General features: G+C 42.5%; 1 protein-coding gene across 2 annotated transcripts in view; it reads left to right on the top strand.

The window, feature by feature from the left end:
• Positions 1 to 640: 640 nt before the first annotated feature.
• LOC116399840 (baculoviral IAP repeat-containing protein 6-like) overlaps positions 641 to 22221 on the top strand; it is a 72459-nt gene continuing 50878 nt past the window's right edge. The window contains exons 1-13 of one of the 2 annotated variants that reach the window (XM_031877269.1): positions 641 to 1205; positions 1494 to 1727; positions 3049 to 3919; positions 4215 to 4358; positions 5762 to 5891; positions 8534 to 8665; positions 9862 to 10023; positions 10173 to 10346; positions 16142 to 16365; positions 17168 to 17501; positions 18226 to 18443; positions 20390 to 20554; positions 20969 to 21140. In XM_031877269.1, coding sequence (XP_031733129.1) covers positions 1054 to 1205; positions 1494 to 1727; positions 3049 to 3919; positions 4215 to 4358; positions 5762 to 5891; positions 8534 to 8665; positions 9862 to 10023; positions 10173 to 10346; positions 16142 to 16365; positions 17168 to 17501; positions 18226 to 18443; positions 20390 to 20554; positions 20969 to 21140 — 3112 coding nt within the window. In that variant the 5' untranslated portion in view covers positions 641 to 1053. The remainder of the gene's footprint in view (positions 1206 to 1493; positions 1728 to 3048; positions 3920 to 4214; positions 4359 to 5761; positions 5892 to 8533; positions 8666 to 9861; positions 10024 to 10172; positions 10347 to 16141; positions 16366 to 17167; positions 17502 to 18225; positions 18444 to 20389; positions 20555 to 20968; positions 21141 to 22221) is intronic. The other variant, XM_031877270.1, reaches the window with a different exon arrangement.

Genomic DNA, 22221 nt, shown 5'->3' on the forward strand with positions numbered 1-22221 from the left:
GCCTGAACCGTTGATACAAGGCAGGATGGATCCATGCTTTCATGTTGTTTACGCCAAATTCTGACCCTACCATCTGAATGTCAAGACTCATCAGACCAGGCAACGTTTTTCAGATCTTCTGTTGTCACATGTTGGTGAGCCTGTGTGAATTGTAGCCTCAGTTTCCTGTTGTTAGCTGACAGGAGTGGCACCCGGTGTGGTCTTCTGCTGCTGTAGCCCGTCTGCTTCAAGGTTCCACGTGTTGTGCGTTCAGAGATGGTATTCTGCATACCTTGGTTGTAACGAGTGGTTATTTGAGTTACTGTTGCCTTTCTATCCTCTCCAACCACTCTGCCCATTCTCCTCTGACCTCTGACACCAACAAGGCATTTTGGTCCACACGACTGCCGCTCACTGGATATTTTCTCTTTTTCGGACCATTCTCTGTAAACCCTAGAGATGGTTGTGCGTGAAAATCCCAGATCAGCAGTTTTTGAAATCAGCAGTTTTTGGTTGTTGAACGCACCAACAACCATGGCGCGTTCAAAGTCACTTAAATCCCCTTTCTTCCCCATTCTGATGCTCGCTTTGAACTTCAGCAAGTCGTCTTCACCACGTCTAGATGCCTAAATGCATTGAGTTGCTGCCATGTGATTGGCTGATTAGCTATTTGTTTCAACAAGCAATTGAACAGGTGTGCCTAATAAAGTGGCCGGTGAGTGTATATATAGTTCAGTTGGTACACTTTCAACTGATAAATTCCATTGAATTGACATGTAGACTTGAATCTTTAAGTCGGTACACAGCAGTTCCGCTGTTGTACCAGAATACATAGTTCTTTTTTGGGAAGCAAATTAGGACATGGATAGGAATGCATACTGAGGCTAAGTGTTTCCAAATATTCACATGTCGACGCTGCTAACAAATTACTGTTACCCCTTCTCCTCTAAAAAACGAAATAGCATGAATACATGTAATCTAATGAGTATGGTAGCAGAACCCTGCACATCTGCACACATGTCCAAAAAAGAATATTCCATTTGTGTCGAAGGCAGTAGAAGTTAACTATCGATCATGATAGCCATACTTATTGTAGTCTTTGCTTCTATCTTTGTAGATTTGAACAGTCCTTTGCTGTTTGGCCGACTAAATGGCCTCTCCTCAGACTCCACCATCGACATTCTGTACCAGCTGGGCACCACACAGGACTCTGGAACCAAAGACAGGTACATCGTCATACATCCTGTTTTTGCCTGGACTCAGACTGTTCTTCAGCTCCCCTTTATAACAACAACAACCAATGAGAATCCGTTTTCTGTCAAGGTGGTATTCTAGACAGACTCATAAGCCGACAGTAAAAAAGTGTCCTTCCACTCTCCTTGTTATCTTTTACTGTCATTTGGTCGTGTTTGTTGCATATAAATTCCACTGTGACGCACTTCACCCTGAAGGACTAAGGACGTGAAGCTCGATGACATATTTATCAAAGCTTACTCTGAATCTTCACCCTTCAGGATCCAGGCTCTTCTCCAGTGGGTCCATGACTCATCGCGGGTGGTGGCCCACAAGATGAGTGGCCACATGGGATACACTGGCGTCGGAGCTGGCTCTTCTGGGTCGTCGAGGGAGTACGGCCTACTCATGCCTTCGCCCTCCCACCTCCACTGTGTGGCAGCCATCCTGTGGCACAGCTACGAGCTGCCTGTTGACTACGACCTGCCTGCACTCCTCAACAGAGAGCTCTTTGAGTCAGTCATAGACCTTTTCCTTATTACTAAGACCATGCATGCATACCTACACACACATACATGAAAACATGCAAACATACAAACAAACATGGAAGAGGTTATCCTGAATGTGTTCACCTTCACATCAGTTGAAAAAGAAGGGAAATTAAAGGTGCACCTTGCTGTGTAAATGTTGTTCTCATCTCTGAATAGGCATCATTTACATCAAAGCCACAGAGACGTTTGTCTTTGTAACACTTCCATCACGACTTAAGTCTGAATCAGATGCCAGACATGAAAGTCGAGGTTAAATATGGACAGGGAGATATTAAATGTCTTGTTCACCTTGTGAAGAGCACTGTAATTAATGTGTCATTTCCCATCTCTTATGCACAAAGAAATAATCTGTTATAAAACAGGGACACTGAATGATTTATAAGCTGTTTAGATATGAAATTATGAAAATCAAACAAAAGCTTTCTAAAATCTCATGCCAATTTGCTCATATGTAGAGGCAAATGGTAGGAGTAAATGGATTTGCATTTATGTAGCACTTTTCTAGTCTGTCGCCCGCTCAAAGCGCTTTACAACACAAGCCAACATTCACCCATTCACACACTGATGCCAGAGACCATGCAAGGTGCCAGCCTGCTCATCAGGAAGTTAGGGGTTGAGTGTCTTATTCAAGAATACTTTGGCACTTTCACGAGGAGCGAGGGATCAAACCACGAAGCTCAAGAAGCTACCTCCAGAGCCATGCCTGTAGTAATAATACTTTAATAATCCTATCGGGGCATTTCAAGGTTGCACTTGAATATGGCGCTACAATAGTCTTGAGTTTGTGAACACACAGGAACTTCATAATACCAAGAACTTAATCTGCTGTATTCAACCCAACTTCTATCAGTTTATTAAATGTAGTAGGAGTAGTTGTAGCATAAATATTAAAGATTCTCTCTACAATATTCAGAGCAATAATGTAGCAGCAAACAACAATCATCTATGTAAAGATATAGAGGAGTAATGTCTACTTGAGCAGAGAATGAAGTATCTCTCCCTCTGTGTGTGTTGTTATCGAACGCCCAGTTCCCCCTCATTAACAGTTCTGTTGTTACCACCAGCCGCCGGCTCAGCTGTTGCCATGGTGAGAGCCGTGTGGAGGCAATACATATGCTCTGAATTTTGTATTGAGCGACTTCAATCAATGTTGCACACATTGGAGTCTTTGGAAGCTTACTATATACAGTTTAATATGTTACTGGTATTGATATTCATACACTGCATATACATTGATTTTGTAACAACATAAATGCATGACTGATGATTGGTTCCCTTCCTCCAGGCTGCTGTATAACTGGTCCATGTCGTTGCCGTGCAACATTGTGCTGAAGAAGGCTGTGGATAGCCTGCTGTGCTCCATGTGTCACATCCACCCCAGCTACTTCTCCCTTCTCATGTCCTGGATGGCGATCGTTTCAGTGCCCAGCGCCAGTCATTCTCAGGCCCAGCAGCACCGCCTCTCCATGACTGACGATGGCAAAAAGCAGCACGATGCTGACACCAGTGCCGCAGGACTTACAGACGACTCCAAGCATGCCAGACCCCCCATTAATCTGTCCGAGTCCCAGTTAACTACGCTGGCAGCTGCCTCCCAGTCTCCAGGAGCCATAGAGCAGCTGCTGGACTCAGGCTTACCATCACTGTTGGTACGCAGCCTGGCCCAGTTCTGTGTCGGTCTTCTGGCCAGTGCCGACCTGCCTCTGCCTGCTGCTCAGGCCGAGCGACACCATCACCATCACCACTACCACTCATCCTCTTCATCCTCCTCATCCTCACACATTAGGCCGCCTCTGGCTGCAGAGCTAGCCGCTCCGGTGCTGCGTTTCCTGACTGAAGTAGGCAACAGTCACGCCATGAAAGACTGGTTAGGAGGTCCAGAGGTGAACCCGCTCTGGACGGCACTGCTCTTCTTGCTGTGCCATTCCAGTGCCAGTGCCGGTGCCAATGCAGGCTGTCAGCCTCTGGGCTCTGGATCTGCGGCAGGGCCTCCTCCATCCCAGCCTCAGGCTTCAGGGTCCCGCTTCTCCCTAGCATCTTCTGGGCAGGCAGGAGGACTCACCACCCAGCAGAGGACCGCTCTGGAGAATGCCACTGTGGCCTTCTTTCTCCAGTGTATCTCCTGCCACCCTAACAACCAGCGGCTCATGGCTCAGGTCTGCTCTTATATTCCACTTTGTTAGGGTAATGGAAAAGTCTAAAGCTTTCACTTTCTCTGAGACTCCAGGCATTGAGTTTTGACATCTCAGACTCAGATTTGTAGTTGGTTAAACATTTGGAGACATGTTTTTCAACCATAGACTATTTTAGATGATACTATTCGTTGTGTTTTTAAAATATGCAAGGTAACTTCTTAAAAGTGAAGGAACCATGTTATGGCCTTGGTGGTATCAAAGACGAACTCTTTTCATGTGGATGTATTCATTGGTGTCTGTATGGATTTTGCTCCAGGTTCTCTGTGAGCTCTTCCAGTCTGCACCCCAGCGAGGCAATGTGCCGATTTCTGGAAACATCTCAGGCTTCATTCGAAGGCTTTTCCTGCAGCTAATGCTGGAGGACGAGAAGGTCACAGTCTTCCTACAGTCTCCCTGTCCGGTGGGTAACTTTCTCTGTTGTTGAATGTCTGCTCCCTCTCCTTTCCAGATAGGAGAGAAAAATATGTAATCAATACTGGCTGCGTACAGCCTTAGAGTGCAGACTTTTAGGCCCAATTCCAATCCGACCCTACATCCTCCGACTCTGTGACGAAGTGAACTCCGTTTGTAATCACTCACAGCTGAAGGAAGCACCCGGTTGGTTTGGCATGGCATTCAATATGGCAGCCCCCCACCCCCCAAATTTACTTCTTTGGCCCGATTTGGCGTTGTGGCTACAAGATGGTTTCTAGTTTTATTTCATGTGAATTGTGTTGCAACTACATAAGATTTAAGAAGAAATTATATAAACTTCTCCCAAGCAGTCATTTTTTCAGATCAGATGGTTCAGATGATCATAGCAGATCACATGTTGTAGGGGATAGAACATACATGACTGACATGTTCATATTTGTGGCAAAAACGGCTCAAACTGACGTTGTGGCACCAAGTAAACATAATTGATGTAGAAATCAGCTGTGACCACAAGGGGACAGCACAACAATATGAAGCAGCAGCCTCCTTTCTCATCTCAGTGATCCCCTCAGACTGATGCATGTCTGGTAGGGAGCATTAAGGTCACCTCAATGACACCGTAATGCTCCATATTTTACACAGCTCAATGATTGGTTGTCAGAAAAGCTCTTTAGGACTCTGTGTATGTGTGCTTGCGAGTGTGTGTGTGTTAGTTTTAATTACCCAAAGCAGCCGTTTTAACATCCTAGCTGTCTCGTTGTTCTCAGTATTATAAAGTGTTCCGTCTTGTTGCCCGCTAGCAGAGGGGGAATGTGTTAGACAGGGTCGCTTGGTTGATCCAGACAAGGTTGTTTTTTAGCAACCGCTGACTAGACTGTAATGACGTTTTATATAGGTACTTATTGTCACTTCTTTTCATATTTGGTCAATTGGTAGTCTTTAGTATGCAAACACACAGGCGCATACAGTCTAAAAATCCCAAGTACTAAAGGTATTTTTTCCCGGATAAAGGGAAAAGAAATTCCAGAGAATTTTGCTAGCTTAGCTTAATGTTGGACCAGTAGGTTGAAGTTGGATTCCTGATATTTTCCTAGTTGAATGAAGTGAATAGTTTTCTTTCTTTAATTCTCTGGGTCTGACCTGCCCGTAGTTTCATTCAGAGAATTTACATCCACCTGATAACATGTCTGACTTGTCAGTTGTTTGAACGTTTGTGTATTTAAATATTTATGTATTTTTGTTGCTTTCTCTACAATCGGCAGCACTGGCAATGTGGTTCTTATTTAAGATTCATGTTGGCTGAGAATAATTGTTATATTGTTATATGTAAGCGTTATATTTTTTATAACATGCCAACACAAAACCATTGTGTCCCCTTTTTCTTCTCAGTTATACAAAGGACGCATCAATGCCACCAGCCACATGATCCAGCATCCCATGTATGGAGCAGGCCACAAATACCGCACCCTCCATCTGCCCATCTCCACCACGCTGGCTGAAGTCCTGGACCGGGTGTCTGGTATGTTCCAATCCAGAAAACTTTAACCTTGCAGTAGTACGAAGGCATCAAAACAGGACAGAGTTTGGATTAGTGCACTGACCAGTGTGGATACGTACAAGAAGGCACATTAATTAGCCCATTGCTAAGCTCCGCCCCCTTTTAGTTAGCAGCTGCTACTACAGCTGAAGGAGGAGTCACGCGTCATATCATTGGGGAAGAACACGTGCAGTAAAATCTGGCTGGCTAGCTGCCACATGATTGTAGAACATGAGAACGATTGATTTGTTTCACTGAAGCGTCCGCACGGAAGATGTCCCAGTAGCTTGCTTTATGATTCAGAATTACAATTCTGCCATTTATTGATCAGTTCTATCATCACATTCAGGTCTCACTCCCCAATCTGTTGGAACTGAAATAGTGTTCATTCATTCACTGATTATTTATTAAGATATCTCTTTTGATTGCTGTTTAGATATTGTGAGTGAAGGTCTTAACTTCATGCATAGATGTTTTATATGAAAAGCCTTCCTTCAGTTCAAACGGCTCTCTTTTCTTGAGGGCTTTTATTTTTAACCTCGTGCAGGACGTTTTTGAGTTTTATCGATGGTAGTTTAACAGAGTAAATTGGCAGATTGTATCAGGGAATGTCTAAAAGTGTGTGTGAATATTATAAAACACTGTGTTTGAAGCGTGTGTGTCCTGCACAACAGGAAAGTCACTGCTTGTGCTTCTGTTATCCCTTCGGTTGTCTGTTTAAGATTTAACACCATTCTGAAGTTAATGTCTTGTGACAACTTCTTACACAACAAACATGGAGCCGCAACATCTCACAGCCTCTCTCTGAATGTGTGATGAGGGTGACTCTCCTTCTGCAGTGATGAAAGAGATCAGAAAATTCTGCTTTTGAATATAAAGTACATGTGCCTCATGAAGCACATAACACTATATCCCACGTTATGTAAGTAATAGGTATAAGACCACAAACACGGAGGCCAACTCCCTTACTGAGTCTAAAATACCACACTTACAACTTGATAACTATGGACACAGTACAGCATTTTGCAACCTGTGAGCAAAATGCATATTTTAGGGATAATTACCAGGTTAATAAAGCAATAAATAAATGGAACATTTCCTAAACATGTTTTTTAGTTTTTTTAGACGTTCTTCTAATCTTTACTTTGTCTTCTGCTATTTACTGGATTACTTTTACGTCTTCAGGCCTCCAAATGACTCTTACAATTTTTCCTCCCATAGTCATATAAAACAGACAATGGTTGCTCATTGTTTTTTTTGTTTTTTTTACATTCAAGCAATTAAAAACAACATTTAAACCGACATTCCAGTCTTCTAGCCGGCAAAAAGGAGTCGTACATCGGCAGTGTGGGAGCATTCTGGATATCTATGAAATGACCAGGAAGTTAATGAACACAATAGAAATCCAATTTGCTGAGTGTGCTGTCAAAAACACTATAAGTATGTTCCAACATCTTATTAAGATAATAATCCCCCCTTTATGCCCAAGTCAATGTAAAAAGAAACGTAACTAGCTAATGTACTGAGCTGGACCAACACCATTTACACTTAGCAGGGAGTAGTCACAACATGGATATATTTAATGATGATAATAAATATTGTAGTTTATAAGCTATGTAATAATTGTGAAAAACGTGATATTTTCTCTGACAATAAGTGTGCGTGCGTGCGCATAAATACAGAGTTTAAACTGAATGAATAGAGAGAAAAAGCTACGCACCATTCAAATTTTTTATTAAAATGTTTCACTGTTTTGAATGAAGATTGCAACTATTCGGTACAGCCCTAGGCTGGCATTGCTTCATTTTAAGGTCAAAAAGGTAGGATACCACTGTCCTCTCGCTCTTCCTTTTTTTTTGTTGTAAGTGTGAATGCACTGATCATGTTCTCAGATTTCACTTCTCGTTTTGACTGGATAGCAGCAAAGCAGGGGCCAGCCCTATAAACGAGTGAGTGATGGAGCTACACCATTGGTTAGCTGAGCTGGAGTTTCTCCATTGGCCGTTGCTCTATTCAAAGTTAATAAGCGCGAGAGCGTTTCAAATGGTTACGTCTGTGCCTCCACCATCACTCATCTGATCCACTTCTTGTTAAGTGGTTGTAAATGTACAGTTTCAGTTCATTACTGCTGACTCTCCCTGTGCTAATTTGGCCACAAATACACGGTCCAGCCATAGACTAGGTTTTTACTTAGCTTTGAGTTTTACTTGCTCTGTAAAGGCTTGAAGGACAGTGGGGCCAGATTTGTGCTGTAACCTGATTCTAATCAATAGATAAATGACTAGGAACCAGCTTTTAAACCAAAATAGCTGCAATTGTAATGATAGCAGAAATGATTAACACAATGAATTCCAGACTTCAGTATTTGGTTCATCTATGTGCCCTTGTTTAATTCTCTGGCCATTAAGGTCATCAGAGAAGCACCGATGCTGAGCTGCAGGATGACCTGCTAGCTTTTAGCCGGCTTTGTACATGAAGAGTGTCTCACCTCTTTAGAGAGACAACGACACACACCTGCACTTCATTTCACCCACAGATTTTCATTGACAACAGATTCTGTTTTAATAAAAGACCGTATTATATTACTTATCTGATTTCATGCTGTCTTCTATTAATCGAAACAGACACACCCAGCATCACAGCCAAGCTGATCAATGAGCAGAAGGAGGACAAGGAAAAGAAGAATCATGAGGAGAAGGAAAAGATGAAAGCAGACAGTGGCTTCCAGGACAACTACAGTGTTGTTGTGGCCTCGGGTACTTGACCGTGTTCCATACACACCTCCTGTCCAATGGCAGCCCAGCCATCATCTTATTAGCCAACCTCTGCTGTGTCTCATCTCACCGGCTTCATGCCAATCAGATTGGAAAGGAAGTTGTGTAGATTGTTTACCCACAAATATGAAACATTATCATTTTACATCATCAAATTGCACTCACACTGTAACTTTAGTGCTTCCTAAGTGTCTGAAATCTCAATGTACTGCTCAATATTAAGTGAACAGTTGAGTATTATTATATTGAGAGCAGTCAATGAGTTATTTCGGACATAGCAATGAACTTCAGCCAAATGGTTACTCAACACTACTAAAAGCCAACATGAGGAAACGTCATTTTCCCAGCACAGTTTATCAGAATGTCATGTTGGTACCACAGAAAAGGATCTTCTTCCATTTGAGTTCAACTCTTTAGTCTAAAGTTAGAAAACTGATCTGTCTATCATTCTAAGCCTAAAGCAGTGCTTTACACTTAATTGAGAACTGTAACTTAAGTCTTAAGGACGAGGGAGAGATGAAAAAGAATCTTTGCAGATTCTATTTTTGTTGTGTTTAGTGAAGAGAAGGCTAAGCTCCATTGTCAGCTGTTTAAATCATTCAGAGATATCACTGTATATGTGTTTTGAACTTATTAACCAGATCTCCATTGATTGAGTAAGGCTCCCAGTCTGTCTGTGAGCTCATCTGTTACAGGCAGCTTTCCCTTACTCGCTATAGTGGGTGGGCAAATAAGATCAATACATACAAACACTGTCGGTTTCTTCCCATGGAGCCAGCCCCAGGAGCTGCTGCTGATAGCCGGCTAGAAACCAGGACATGCTGTCTGTTGAAAATAATAATAACTGTATTTATATAGCACCTATAAAAACAGTTTACAGAGTGCTCACATGCACCACATCTCCTAATTTAGCAATATTCTCTTTACTTTTTCTCAGCAAAAATGCTTAGCTGTTAAGTTATTCATTTTTGTTTTTATACTACGAGAGATACTGGATCTGTGCAGATAGATAACGGAACACAGGCAGTCAAAAATCCTGTTCCACCAGGATCCGGCACAAATTTAGCCCTGTGTGTAATACTGGTACAACAAATAAGCCAACAAATATGAACCTGTTTTTCTACCGATGAGAACAAGACTAGCCCTGTGATGTTTCCATGTTGTGTGTTTGTCATCAGGCTTGAAGTCCCAGTCCAAGCGAGCTCTTTCAACACCTCCCAGACCTCCATCGAGGAGGGGTCGCGTGATGAGTGACAAGTTGACTGCGTCATCTGGTGTGGATCCTTCAGCCAAAACCATCAGTGTGCCTGTCTTCCACCTGTACCACAAGCTGCTTCCAGGTACTACCCATTCAAGTGCAGGGTTAACATGCCGGCTCACATCTGGTAGCAGGACATCATTGTGTTTGAGCCAAATACTCAAACTGTTGCAGCCTAATTTCATGTATCAAGGAAGTGAACTGTTGCATTTTCCCTGTCCTCTGCTCCAGGTCAACCCCTTCCATCTGAGATGACCCTGGCCCAGCTACTGACACTCTTGTACGACCGCAAGCTGCCACAGGGCTACCAGTCGATCAACCTGACAGTCAAACTGGGCTCCAAGGTCATCTCTGACCCTGGTCTCTCCAAGACCGACTCCTTCAAGAGGCTACGCACTGAGAAAGGTACCAAAAAGAGCTTGACACTACCTGTTCTTATGTTCAAATAATATTCCAATGATTCTTAAGATTCACAACTCAGATATTCTACATCATCTTAAAAAGCTCTCCTGCTCCATTGATAGTATTATCAAATATATTATAAAATGAGTTGGCGATGAATTTCATCATCTATTAGTTGGGTCTATGTTAAATGCAGGGCAACCACTGTGGCAACGTCGTCTGTAAAGGTGGGGAACAGCCAGACAATGCTGCGGCTTGTGTAATGTCCCCATAAGCGCTCTTTTGCCATCTATCTCGATTATTTTTGGGACTTGTAATCCTTCCTCTGAACACCGCGTTTTCTTTTGATCTGGAGCATTTATTCCTTGGACGCTATAGCTAGTGCTATACTCCTAGCTGCTGCTGCCACTACGGTCTGTCTCCCTTCCTGCCTGTCAAGGTATTTGATAATATAGGTTAGACTGACATACCGTGTGACTAATCAGAGAGCTACAATAAGCAGCTACGTGTGAATAACTAAGCAAGGTTGGTTGACGGTACCTTGTGTACTGCTAATTTTCATTTCATAACAACAATGTGCTTCATATCTCTAGGATGTGATAAATGTTGAATAAGCAATTGTTTGCTAACATGTTTGCAATATTGACTTAAAAGGTGATGATGTAAATTTTGTTTACAAAAAATCAATGTAGGTTTAAGCATAAAAGTTCCTTCTTGGAAATTGCAAAAAATCCAACTTGACGTCCGCTTCCTAGCTTTTTCTGGAGCGTACAACTGTATTAGACTTCATCATCGGAATCTCTACGTCGATATGAGCATACATGTCTGTTTGAACTAAGAAACAGACTTAAGATAGAAGTCCATGCTTGACTTAAGATCTAACAGACCTAAGTTACAGTTCTCAGCATTGTTGGTATCCCTGGATTGTAAATACATCATGTACAATATCCCCTGAAATAAAAGTATGTCCTGAAACAGCTTTGCCCTGTAGACATTAAAACAATCAAATTTGAGAAAGCAATAGAAGGAAAAAAGTATAAAAACTGAAAGATTGCCATGGGAAACAGTATTGGCACCCTTTTTGAGGAATTTACATCGGTAGTGATAAATTATACATTAGAGTCACCATCAGACTCCTCTTTGATAAAATGTCAGTGCTCGAATGACCAATTAGTTAATGGCTTGGTGGCTGGGGCGAGAATCAAGGGTCCTTCAACATGATAAAGACCCAAAGCTCACATCTCAAAGCATAACAGGGTGGTTGACAAGGGGAAAAAATTATTTTTTTTTAACTGACCAGCAAGGATTTCTGATCTCAATCTAATTGAAATTATTTGGAGAGCGTTGAAATCGGTTGTCGGGAAAAGGAATCCTGTGAACATTAAAAAGCTTGAACAAATTGCAATGGAAGAGCAGACTGTTTCCAGAAGTTTACAGAGGGCTGTCCTCCTGTCAAAGTGTCCATGAGCGAGACATGAAACCCAAGTTTCCCCCGGGGCGCTTTACAGCAGACCCCTGCTCCTGATGCTTGAGATGGTTTAAATGCAGTCAAATTTTAGGTTTTCAATTAAAAGTTACAAATTCATCATTGTTTATTTTAAATTAATTAATTAGTTTTTATGCAGGGACAATGCACACCAATCAACAGTTAAACTGTAAGTGAGCCAGAGTTAGCCAGAGAGGCTAGTTTTCCTCTGCTGTCCCCGGCCAGATGTTTGAAGGGAGCCTAAAATTTCAAATACAAATGGAATTAAAATTCATAGATAAACAAACAGTAACGTATAGAAAAAACCAATACACATATAAGCAAAAGAAAAGTGTATGACACTAGAGCAGAGCAGACATAACAGGCTGCAGCATGTGTCAGGCAGAACAAACCCACGTACAGTACAAGCACATATATAACACTGAGGCACATAACATACACATCAAAATGGAAAATGGCAACACTGAACAAGACAAATATACATATAGACGAAACAAGCAGGCAGGACAGACAGTACATCAATGCTTGCATGCCTGATTGGCAACCAGCCATTCCTTAAGGCTATGTTTGAATGTTTTGTACATGTTTTGTGCGCGTATGTGTGGTGGCAGAGTATTCCACGAGTGTGCTGCCTTCACAGAGAATGTAGATTTGCTAAAAGAGCTTGACCTTTGTGAAATGACACAATCACTTCTTGAAGCAGATCTAGTCTGTCTGCTGCTTTGAGTGCTTTGTTGAATAAAATCACTAAGTGGAGGCGGGGCCATAAATATGTAAAATGTAAAATACATGTAAAATATTTAAAACCAGACACGCATCAGTGAATTTAATGAGGTTCTCCTAACTCAAGATATGGTGTTTGATGAGGATATTGCAGTGATGGTGACTTTTGTTTTTTTTTATCAAGTGTTTTTAGAGCTTGTTTATGGAGAATATGAATAGATTTTAATGTTGTGCTGCTGGCTTGTGCCCAGCTGGTTAAGCAGTAGGTCAGAAGGGGGACAATCTTTGCATTAAAATACAGTTTCGCAGCCTGCATGGTTTCTTATACATCCAAAATTCATGAGATTACATCTTAAAACCTTTGTCACATGTTTTACCTGCTTTTTAAAAGAGAGATTAGAATCGATAAAAACTCCTAAATATTTAAAATCTGACACTACCTGTAGCCTCTCACCAGCAACATAGACATATGGCTCCAGTGACACTTTGTAAGCTCTCTTTGTGAAGAACAAACTCTTTTTAACATTCAGGTGAAGGCAGGAATCTGCAAGCCATTTAGTTACATTTGTCATTGTGGACGTGAGTTTAAGTGCAGCGTGTTCTTTGTTTTTTGCGTGCACATAAATCACTGTATCGTCAGCGTACATTTGAATATCACACCCATTCTGGCTATTTATTGGGCTGGTTTTGAAAGAAAAGCTTTGATGTCCAAAAAGTTGTGGAATGGTTCCAGCAATTAACGTTTTTTGATCGTTAGGTGTTACCTTTGTACATTATTCATGGGATGTTTAGCTATTAATGTAGATTTCATTTATGTACAGTAGCATATATAAATATTGTGTTGTAGCAGGCATGCTGTGCTGAATATTTTTGCATAAGGAAGTATGTTTACATTGTAATTTGTCCAGTGAGGCAGATTTTCAAATGAACATCGTGGCTGAAGGACATTTAGTGAGGACAGGCAGGTTGTTTACCAACCTTTAGCTAGAAGGCAACAGTTTACGTCCAAAGATGTGGTGACTCTAGGACTGGTTATATTTAGCTATTTGGTTCTGCAGGCTCGAGGGTCAGCACGAGGTCGGATACATCATGGTCTTGTTTTGATGATCTCAGCACTGGTGAATCTGCAGAACTGCTCAGATACCTTTTGTCATTGGCCATGACCCGTCCACAATCCATAGTTTCCATTTCAAAACAGTCGTCTCATTTGTTTGGATGGGTTGTGCCATTGAGGGTTGGGTAACTCACATCATGTGTTGTACTTAGAAGGACAAAATTGAATGTATCATAAGCTTGTTTTTTTTTGGTAGTTGGTAGAAGAGGTAAGAGCCGTTCTTTGCTCTTCTTTCAATGAAGTGACACTTTACAATTCTGATACAACTGATGCTATTGCAGCATCGACACTGACCAATCCGTCTCATCACACACACCTAAACCGCCCCCGCAGCTGCCAGCACCCAGCAGCTCCTCGCAGGATGCTGATTGGTCTGTGACCGTAGAAATAGAATAGGATTGAACACCTGTGTCTCTGCCCAAACGGGTTTGACAAGAAAGAATCCATCGTGAGTTCAACAATATTTTAGAAGTGCACTGTTAAGTTGCTAAATTAGTGTTTACCAAGTGAAACAGCACACATAGTTGTTTTGGATGCAGCTTGGCAACCCCTCATTGTTCTTCAATCTTGATATTCCCAAAATGAGCTGGTACAGATTTGCTACTTCCCTTCCAATGGACTTGAATAAACTACCGCATTGTTAAACGTGCCCACTGCCCAGACGTTGACCACTTGATGTGGTCAGTCATTATCTTTATTGATATCTCTGTCCTTCTTCTCTGTGGCTGCTGAATTCAGATAGCCTTATTACAGGAGCTGTAGAGATGGGACACCCAGTAGCACAGAAAGACCAACAAATAACCCAAATTAGTGGCCCAGTGGAGTCGCTCCTTGATCCAGACACTGCATCCCAGATTTAATTTTCTAAGTGAATTCACTGTTGGATGTTTTGCCTCTGAAAAAATTGACCCTGACTGCTGCCAGCCTTAACGCACTCCGATCATGTACTCGCGTCATGTCCGGAGTACGCTCTATTGAACTACACTACCATTCCCCAAGAAATGGTCCCAATAAACTTTGAGATTTATCTCTCCTTCCCTGAAAACGTTTTTACAGCAGATAAATAAACGGAAATGACAGTGACCCCTGATAAAGACGGTGAGACGTCCAACTATGAAGCTTGGGATCTCTCTCCGTCTGTCTCTACGTACGTATGTAGGTATGTCCTCAGCATACCTCGAGAACTTTTCCATCTGTTGTACTTCACACTTGGTAGATGTATTGCTGGTGACCCGAGGCAGAACCATGTGGAATTTGGTACAATTTGGACATGGAACATCTTCAACATTCAAAACAACTTTGAATAAACCGGCGAATGGCCTCATAGCTCGAACATGTAGTCTGCAGCGGGCCCTTACAGACCGGGGCTCTACAGTTCACTTTAACTGCTGGATACGCTACATAGATGCTGGATATATTAACGTTACAGCTGAAATCGTCTTATCTTCCATGGATTCAATACAAACAGAGCAGAACCGAACCAGACTGTATTTCATTGGAGTGAGTAACAGACACAGAGAGAGAGAGATGGTCCAGCACAGTGTGGGCAGAAAAACAAACCCCCTGAGAGAGATGTGGAAAGCAATGAATCATCTGCCTGATTTTCTCCTCTGTGAGAGATGAGTGGCCTTTTGAAGATGACCCATCAATCGACCATGGCTTTATATAATCATAAAACACCGAGGCTGTGCCAACACAATAAAATGGTGGTGGGTTAGCATTAGTCTGTTTTGCCTTTCACCGTTTGTTTCGTTTTGATCGTCTGACTTTGTCTTCAGTGTCGTGTTCTAAGTGTAAACAAGGACATTAGGACAGTGTTCCATTTTCTCCTTTTCGGTCAGCACATCGCTCATCTATGGGTAGGGCACCCTCAACTGCAAACATTAAAGCCTGTTGATGATGATGGTCTGTAGTGATTGGAAGCTGTTTGGTTCTTTTATTAATAAAATAACATAATATTCAGCATAGACCAGGAGTCTCCTTTATAAACGTTGCGTTGGGACAAATCAGGTCCTGAAGGAGGCGTACGCTACTCTCATGCTAAAGTTGCGATCCGTACAAGTGAACTTGTTTCTTTTTTTTGAGATGATTTTGCCTGCTTTAGAAAACACCCCTTCACAGGGCACAGATGAAGCTGGGGTACAGAGAAATGCAACAGCAAGTTTATACAAGTTGAGATATACATTTTTCTTTGCTTCCCAATACTAGGGGGTAACATTCAACTAAAGCACATTCATAAAAATATAAGACAAATATGATATGCTTAACTAAGACATGTAATGACTATGCAATACACATGCACACTGACTGTGTACCACATCCCAGCAGTATGTACAGTATATATATGACAGACAAAAGTTCTACAATAAAACAACTTGACTTGGTGATGGGACTCTTCTCACAGTAGACTTGAGGTTAAAAAACAAATACAGTACAAACAAGTTTCCCAAAAACCAGAGTGTGAACATACAACAGGTCCTCCCTTTGCTCTCCTTGCAGTGGACCACTGTGATATACTGAACAGCTGTCCTGAGGACGAACCAATGACAGCCAGTGAAGAATGTCTGGACGCCGCCACCGACGAGTCCCTGCTGGAGACCAACCCCATCCAGTCACCGCTGCAGGTCTTTGCAGGCATGGGCGGCCTTGCCCTGATCGCAGAGAGGTTGCCCATGCTCTACCCTGATGTCATTCAGCAGGTGAGACTCAAAAACAGACATATGAATGGATGAGTCAAGTAGAGCTAAAATCTTCAGCCAACAGACACAAAGCTGCACTTCTAACCAAACAAATAGTCAATTTTTCAAAGAGAGGGGCCCTCAACCCGGTCAGTTCAAGGACAAACATATCCTTCCGAAACAGCCAAGAAAGAATTTTAACATTGATTCTTTTTTTTAATCTTTTCTATTTCTTTTGCTTGTTTGGCTCTTCTGATATTTTCATGTTGTAGTGACACATTATCTGCAGTTCAGTTCCAGCAGTCATTTTCCCAATGTACAGGACATTGAATGAGATTGTTTTTAGGATGTTATTAAAACACACATAATTTCACGAAACAATCTATATATCTCGGTCCATTTACCATGTCTTTGAGCTGACCTGTTCACATTAGCTCAGCAATTTCTAAAATATTATCTGATTTCATCTGTGATAGTGAAACAGAATGTCTTTGGGTTTAGGAGTGTTAGTAGAACAAGAGATGTTTCAACTTCGGCTCCAGAAAGAGATTCACTTTTTCACTGTTTTCGGACATTTTCCGACCAAACGAGTTATCCTGAAAATAATTGGTGGATTAATCGATACTGACTGTGATCATTGGTTCCATTAGACATTATGTTCTCAGTATGAAGAGAATCCAGCCTCCTCTCCTTTAGGCTTCAGTTGGCCACATGATGACTCTGCAGAGTTCCCGCTCTCCTAATATCATCTGTCAGCATTGTCTCATATTCACTGTCACCTTTGCTGAAGTTACCCTCTAATCTCCCGGATGGTCGTTCACAGGTCAGCGCCCCGGTAGTGCCCTCGGCCACGCAGGAGAAACCCAAGGACAGCGACCAGTTCGAGTGGGTAACCATCGAGCAGTCGGGCGAGCTGGTGTACGAGGCGCCGGAGTCCATCGCTGCCGAGCCGCCGCCCATCAACAAGCAGCAGTCTCAGTCGTCCTCATCGTCCTCATCCTCGGTGCAGACCATGTCGCCCATCCCTGCCCACTCTCTGGCGGCTTTCGGCCTGTTCCTGCGCCTGCCGGGGTATGCAGAGGTGCTGCTGAAGGAGAGGAAGCATGCCCAGTGTCTGCTGCGCCTGGTGCTGGGTGTCACAGACGATGGAGAGGGCAGTAAGTCAGACACATTCACTGAGATCTGTCTGTTTGTGCTCCATCAAATGGAGGTTTCACACTAGTTCTTGTGTTTGTGCTCTTGAATACTAATCATGTCTTTGTAACCGTTCCTCCCGCTGCTCATTCTAGTCTGAACTAATTAATGAGATGTTCTCACATTAATCTAGTATGATCATTTCTCACTGATACCGAGTTTGTTTTCTAGTCAGACAGTGATTGATGTCAGAGAGTCTCATCTTGTTTAGTGATACAGCTGGAGAGGCATATATGGAATAATAATTGTTAAAACAGTACATTTCTTAACATGTTTATTGATGCATACATAATGAGCAAACTGTGTTTTATCAATAAGAAATGCAATTTCTAAGCACACACTTAATGACTTGTTTGAAGGTATGGGTCTCTACAAAGGGCTGTGGTCAGATAGAGATAGAGTGGGTCATTCTCAATCACAGGTTCGATCCCCGGCTCCTCTAGTCGATGTGTTCTTGGGCAATTAACCCCAAATTCCTCCCCTGCCATCAATGTATGAATGGGTGTGAACGACGTGTAGTGCTAAAGCGCTTTGAGTGGTCGAGAAACTAGTACAAGTCCATTTACCTATTACAAATAGCAATCGCATCACAGAATCACATTGTCATGAGATGACCAGTAAATCCATCTTAAACCCAAACCAGAACAAAAGGCTCAGTCTCCTGATTCGCCTGTATTATCCTCTCAGGTCATATCCTGCAGTCTCCTTCGGCCAACGTGTTGCCCACGCTGCCGTTCCACGTGCTGCGAGCTTTGTTCAGCAGCACTCCTCTGACCACTGATGACGGCGTTCTGCTCCGCCGCATGGCTCTGGAGATCGGGGCCATCCACCTGATCCTGGCCTGTCTGTCGGCCCTCAGCCATCACGCCCCCCGCAACCCCAACGCCAGCACCAGTGTGTCTGAGGTATGGCCCACACACACGCACACACACGTTACACACGTTACACATTGATGATATTCATGAAGATTTTCATTTGGTCTTTAACCTTTAGCTTCCTTTGAAGTAAAGATTTGCCAGACTGACCTCAGAAATGTTCCCAGAGTTTGATTTGGTCCTTAACTCCGACTTGATTATTATTATCCCTTTATCTATAAATAAAGGGAGAAAAATTAATTAAAAAGACACCGCTGACCGCACGCTGTCCAACTCTCGGGTTTCTTTTTCAGACGCTTCACAGGCTTCTCAGTCTCTTTGCCTGAATGATTGTTTTGTCGTTCACACTCGTAGAGAAACAAGGATAAAAATCATTGCCATTATTAATGGCTCTCTGCCTTGCCGGCCTTTACTCAAGGCCTTGTCTGCATATCTCTCAGCGAGCTCCTTACAAAAGCTCAATTGTTCAGAGCAAATGTTGAAAAAAAGCCAAATGGAGCTTTGGAGAGAAATATGCCAGTGTGAGACATATACATTGCATTATTGACACCTTCAGTGTGAGACGCAGGGGTAGGGATACTCATGAAAATACGATTAGCTCTCAACATCCCCTTCCTGTCCTGCCCATTATACTGACGAGAAGGTTTCTACTTAGCCTCTGCTGGGCCTCAACAATACCTGGCTGAAGAAAGTCTCACATTTGAATCCAGCCCAAAGAAGCAACAGAAAATAAAATCAAGCTTAAAAGCATGACCTGCTATTAACCTGACCTAGTGACGCACATAATGCATGTTATTTTACTGGAGCATTATAACTGTACAGCATCATTAAATATCAATAAGGTGAGAGGTCTGAGGATATTCAGAAGCAAACTGTAACCTGTTGCAGTAGAGTGGATGGCATGCAGCAATAAATTATCCTTGAATTCTTGATATAGAAGTTTAAATTACTGTTTGGAAAACAGTTATGCATAACCTAAATATAATGGGGCCTAACATTGATTATTGTGGGATAGAACTGCTCATAGCTCATAGACAACCAGTGAGCAGAAGTCTCGAGCAGACACTGCAGACATTATAAGGGTGTGACCACAACTGGTTTAGCCTGAAATTTGGACTGACTCTGGGGTGTAACCCTAAATTTATCAATTTACTTTATCCAACAGCACAAGTAATCTGGTAAGACTGTTGGAAGAGAGAGAGGAGAAACAAACCCCAGATATATCGTGGCAACAATAATGTAGCAGTTGGAACTTCCCTTCTCTGACTTGGTTGCTTTAATAAGGGTAAACCCTTTTCTGGATCCTGCATAAGAAGTAGGCGTGTAGGTTCTGAACTGGACCTGCCTTGTTTGTTGTTGCGTTGTGGGGATCCAGTCTGATGCTCGCTCCCTCTCTGTCTGAGAATTTCTAAAGTTGACAAAGCTGATGACGTGTCATGGGGCCGATGACTTCAATGTGAGCCAAGGACTTGTCCTTGAGTCCCAAGATCCATGTGCTGCAATGGGAGTCAGACTAGGAAGACACCCACTGTTTTAAATAAAAAGGCATGCCTGTCTCATAAAACATCAACTCTTCACCTAAAGGTCATTGCTGGTTGTCATCCATGTTGGCTGCTATTGATTACTCACTACTTTAATCCAGGCTTTTACTCCATATGACCAGTCCCATGAATGCATCTTTTGCTTATTTTCAGCACGTTCAAGGACAGAGTAGGCTTTTACCTTTATTTTGGAGGGCAATGTGAATATTTTTACGCTCAATTTGCTGATGAATGTTATTCAAGAAGAATACCATTTTCTCTCCAATAGTTTCCAGTGTGCAGAGCTGAATTTCACTGATTATTTTTAGTACATTGGCAACCATCCTCGTAAACATACAAGGATTCTAAAAAATATTCTAAGATAAAGTGTTCAGACATCCCAAACCCATCCATCTATCCCTCGACATAATTTCATATCCGTGTCTGTGTTGACAGCCGCAGATTTCCAGTTGTCACGGTGCGGGGACCAGTGAGGAGCAGCAGCTGTACTGGGCTAAAGGAACTGGTTTTGGTACTGGATCCACAGCCTCAGGCTGGGACGTGGAGCAGGCCCTCACCAAACAACGGCTAGAAGAGGAACACGTCACTTGTCTACTGCAGGTAAATCTACCCATCAATCCCACATTGTATTTGATTTTAGAAATAAGGACTGTCAAAGTGGACATTTTAAATGTTCTTATGATGATAGTGGTGATTTTGTTTCTATATTTCCTGTTTATGTTGCTCAGCAGCTGTCCAGGCCCTGAAATCTGCCAGGTTTGTGTACCTGTTGCATGTCTTAACATGACCTCTGAGGAAAGGAACAGTGATGATGTGATGCTATATGTGTCACATGAATATAAGTACCTAAAGCATCCTAGTGAAGGTAACGGTCAGTTGTTCTTGGACAGGGGCTGCCATGATGACATAGCATGGCACACTCCAGAGCAGGTCACTGAATGAGAAAAGGTTTGAGCAAGGTGTACAGGTTTTATCATTCGTCTCACAGTATGTCCATATTGTTTTCTTCACCAGGTCTTGGCAAGTTACATCAACCCAGCAAGCTCCAGCAGCTGCCACAGTGCTGATGGCTCTTCAGCAGACAGCAGAGCCCACAACAGCTCAGCGCTGCCAGCAGTGCTGCAGGAGCTGTTAAGCCAGTCCTGCCTCATCCCTGCCATGTCCTCCTACCTACGCAATGACTCAGGTAGGCTCCTTCTTTTTACAAATGAAGGGTAAAACACATTATGTTGTTATTGGTAGGAGTTAGCTCGCTCAGGTCTTGCCAGATTGGATTAAGTTTGGCGGGTAGAAATTGCAATGGGCTGGCAGATGAAATTTTGGCTGCTTTTGTCAACATTTAGCAGGGGTTTGAAAATATTATGGAAATAATATTTTTTAATTAAGCTGTCATTTAATGGACAGAAACAAAATTCGGTAAACTTGGTTGTGTCCACTCACTCTATTATTGACTCATTTCATTTAAGAAATATTTTGTTTTCAAGCGTCGTAAGGGATAACGGTGGAATCAATATGACCTCCTTGACGTCTTCATCGCTGACATGGAAATTAGTGTATTTGGGTGTTTGACTGCACTCTTTGTGGGTTGGGATAGCCTATTTATCTTACATTTTAGTTATTTGGTGCAGATATGAAGCTTTGTATGCTTATGATTGCACATGTAGGCTAATGGTTCTAGAGTTTTGCATGGGTTTCTGTCAAGGTTATAATTTGGGTTGTGTTGAATTGAGCTGGAAACTGTCCATCTGCGCTGGTAACACTGCCAATCACCTTTTCTGTGAAATGTTAACGGGTTTAGTACCAAAAATCCTGATACAACTTGCCCTTTTCAAGGAACAATACAATACAAGAAGAGCATTGGAATTTGATATTATCAGATACCAGTGTGTGGAACAAAGAAGCTGTGAAGGTTCATCAGTAAGTCCTGTTCGTGAACACTACAGCACGTTCGTGAACACGACAGCACATTTGTGCTCCACGCCACGGAGTCTGTTTTTTCTTTGTTAGAAGTGTCCTCATCCCATCAAATGATTTGACCCACTGATATTTGTCTGCTGTGGAATTCTCTGAATTTCCTTATTGTCTGTGGGTCTGTGCTCATGTGCACTGCCAGCTGGTGCCCTTTGATGCTGAGATAGTGGATTTGGAGGACTCTGGTCTGTGATCTCAGTTATAACTGCAGGCTGGAGTTACCGCAGTGAAGCCTCCATCTACATCAAGGTGTGTGTGTGTGTGTGTGTGTGTGTGTGTGTGTGTGTGTGTGTGTG

The sequence above is a fragment of the Anarrhichthys ocellatus genome, unplaced genomic scaffold (assembly GCF_004355925.1).
Source record: "Anarrhichthys ocellatus isolate YVR2014 unplaced genomic scaffold, GSC_Weel_1.0 scaffold131, whole genome shotgun sequence".
Classification (NCBI taxonomy): domain Eukaryota; kingdom Metazoa; phylum Chordata; class Actinopteri; order Perciformes; family Anarhichadidae; genus Anarrhichthys; species Anarrhichthys ocellatus.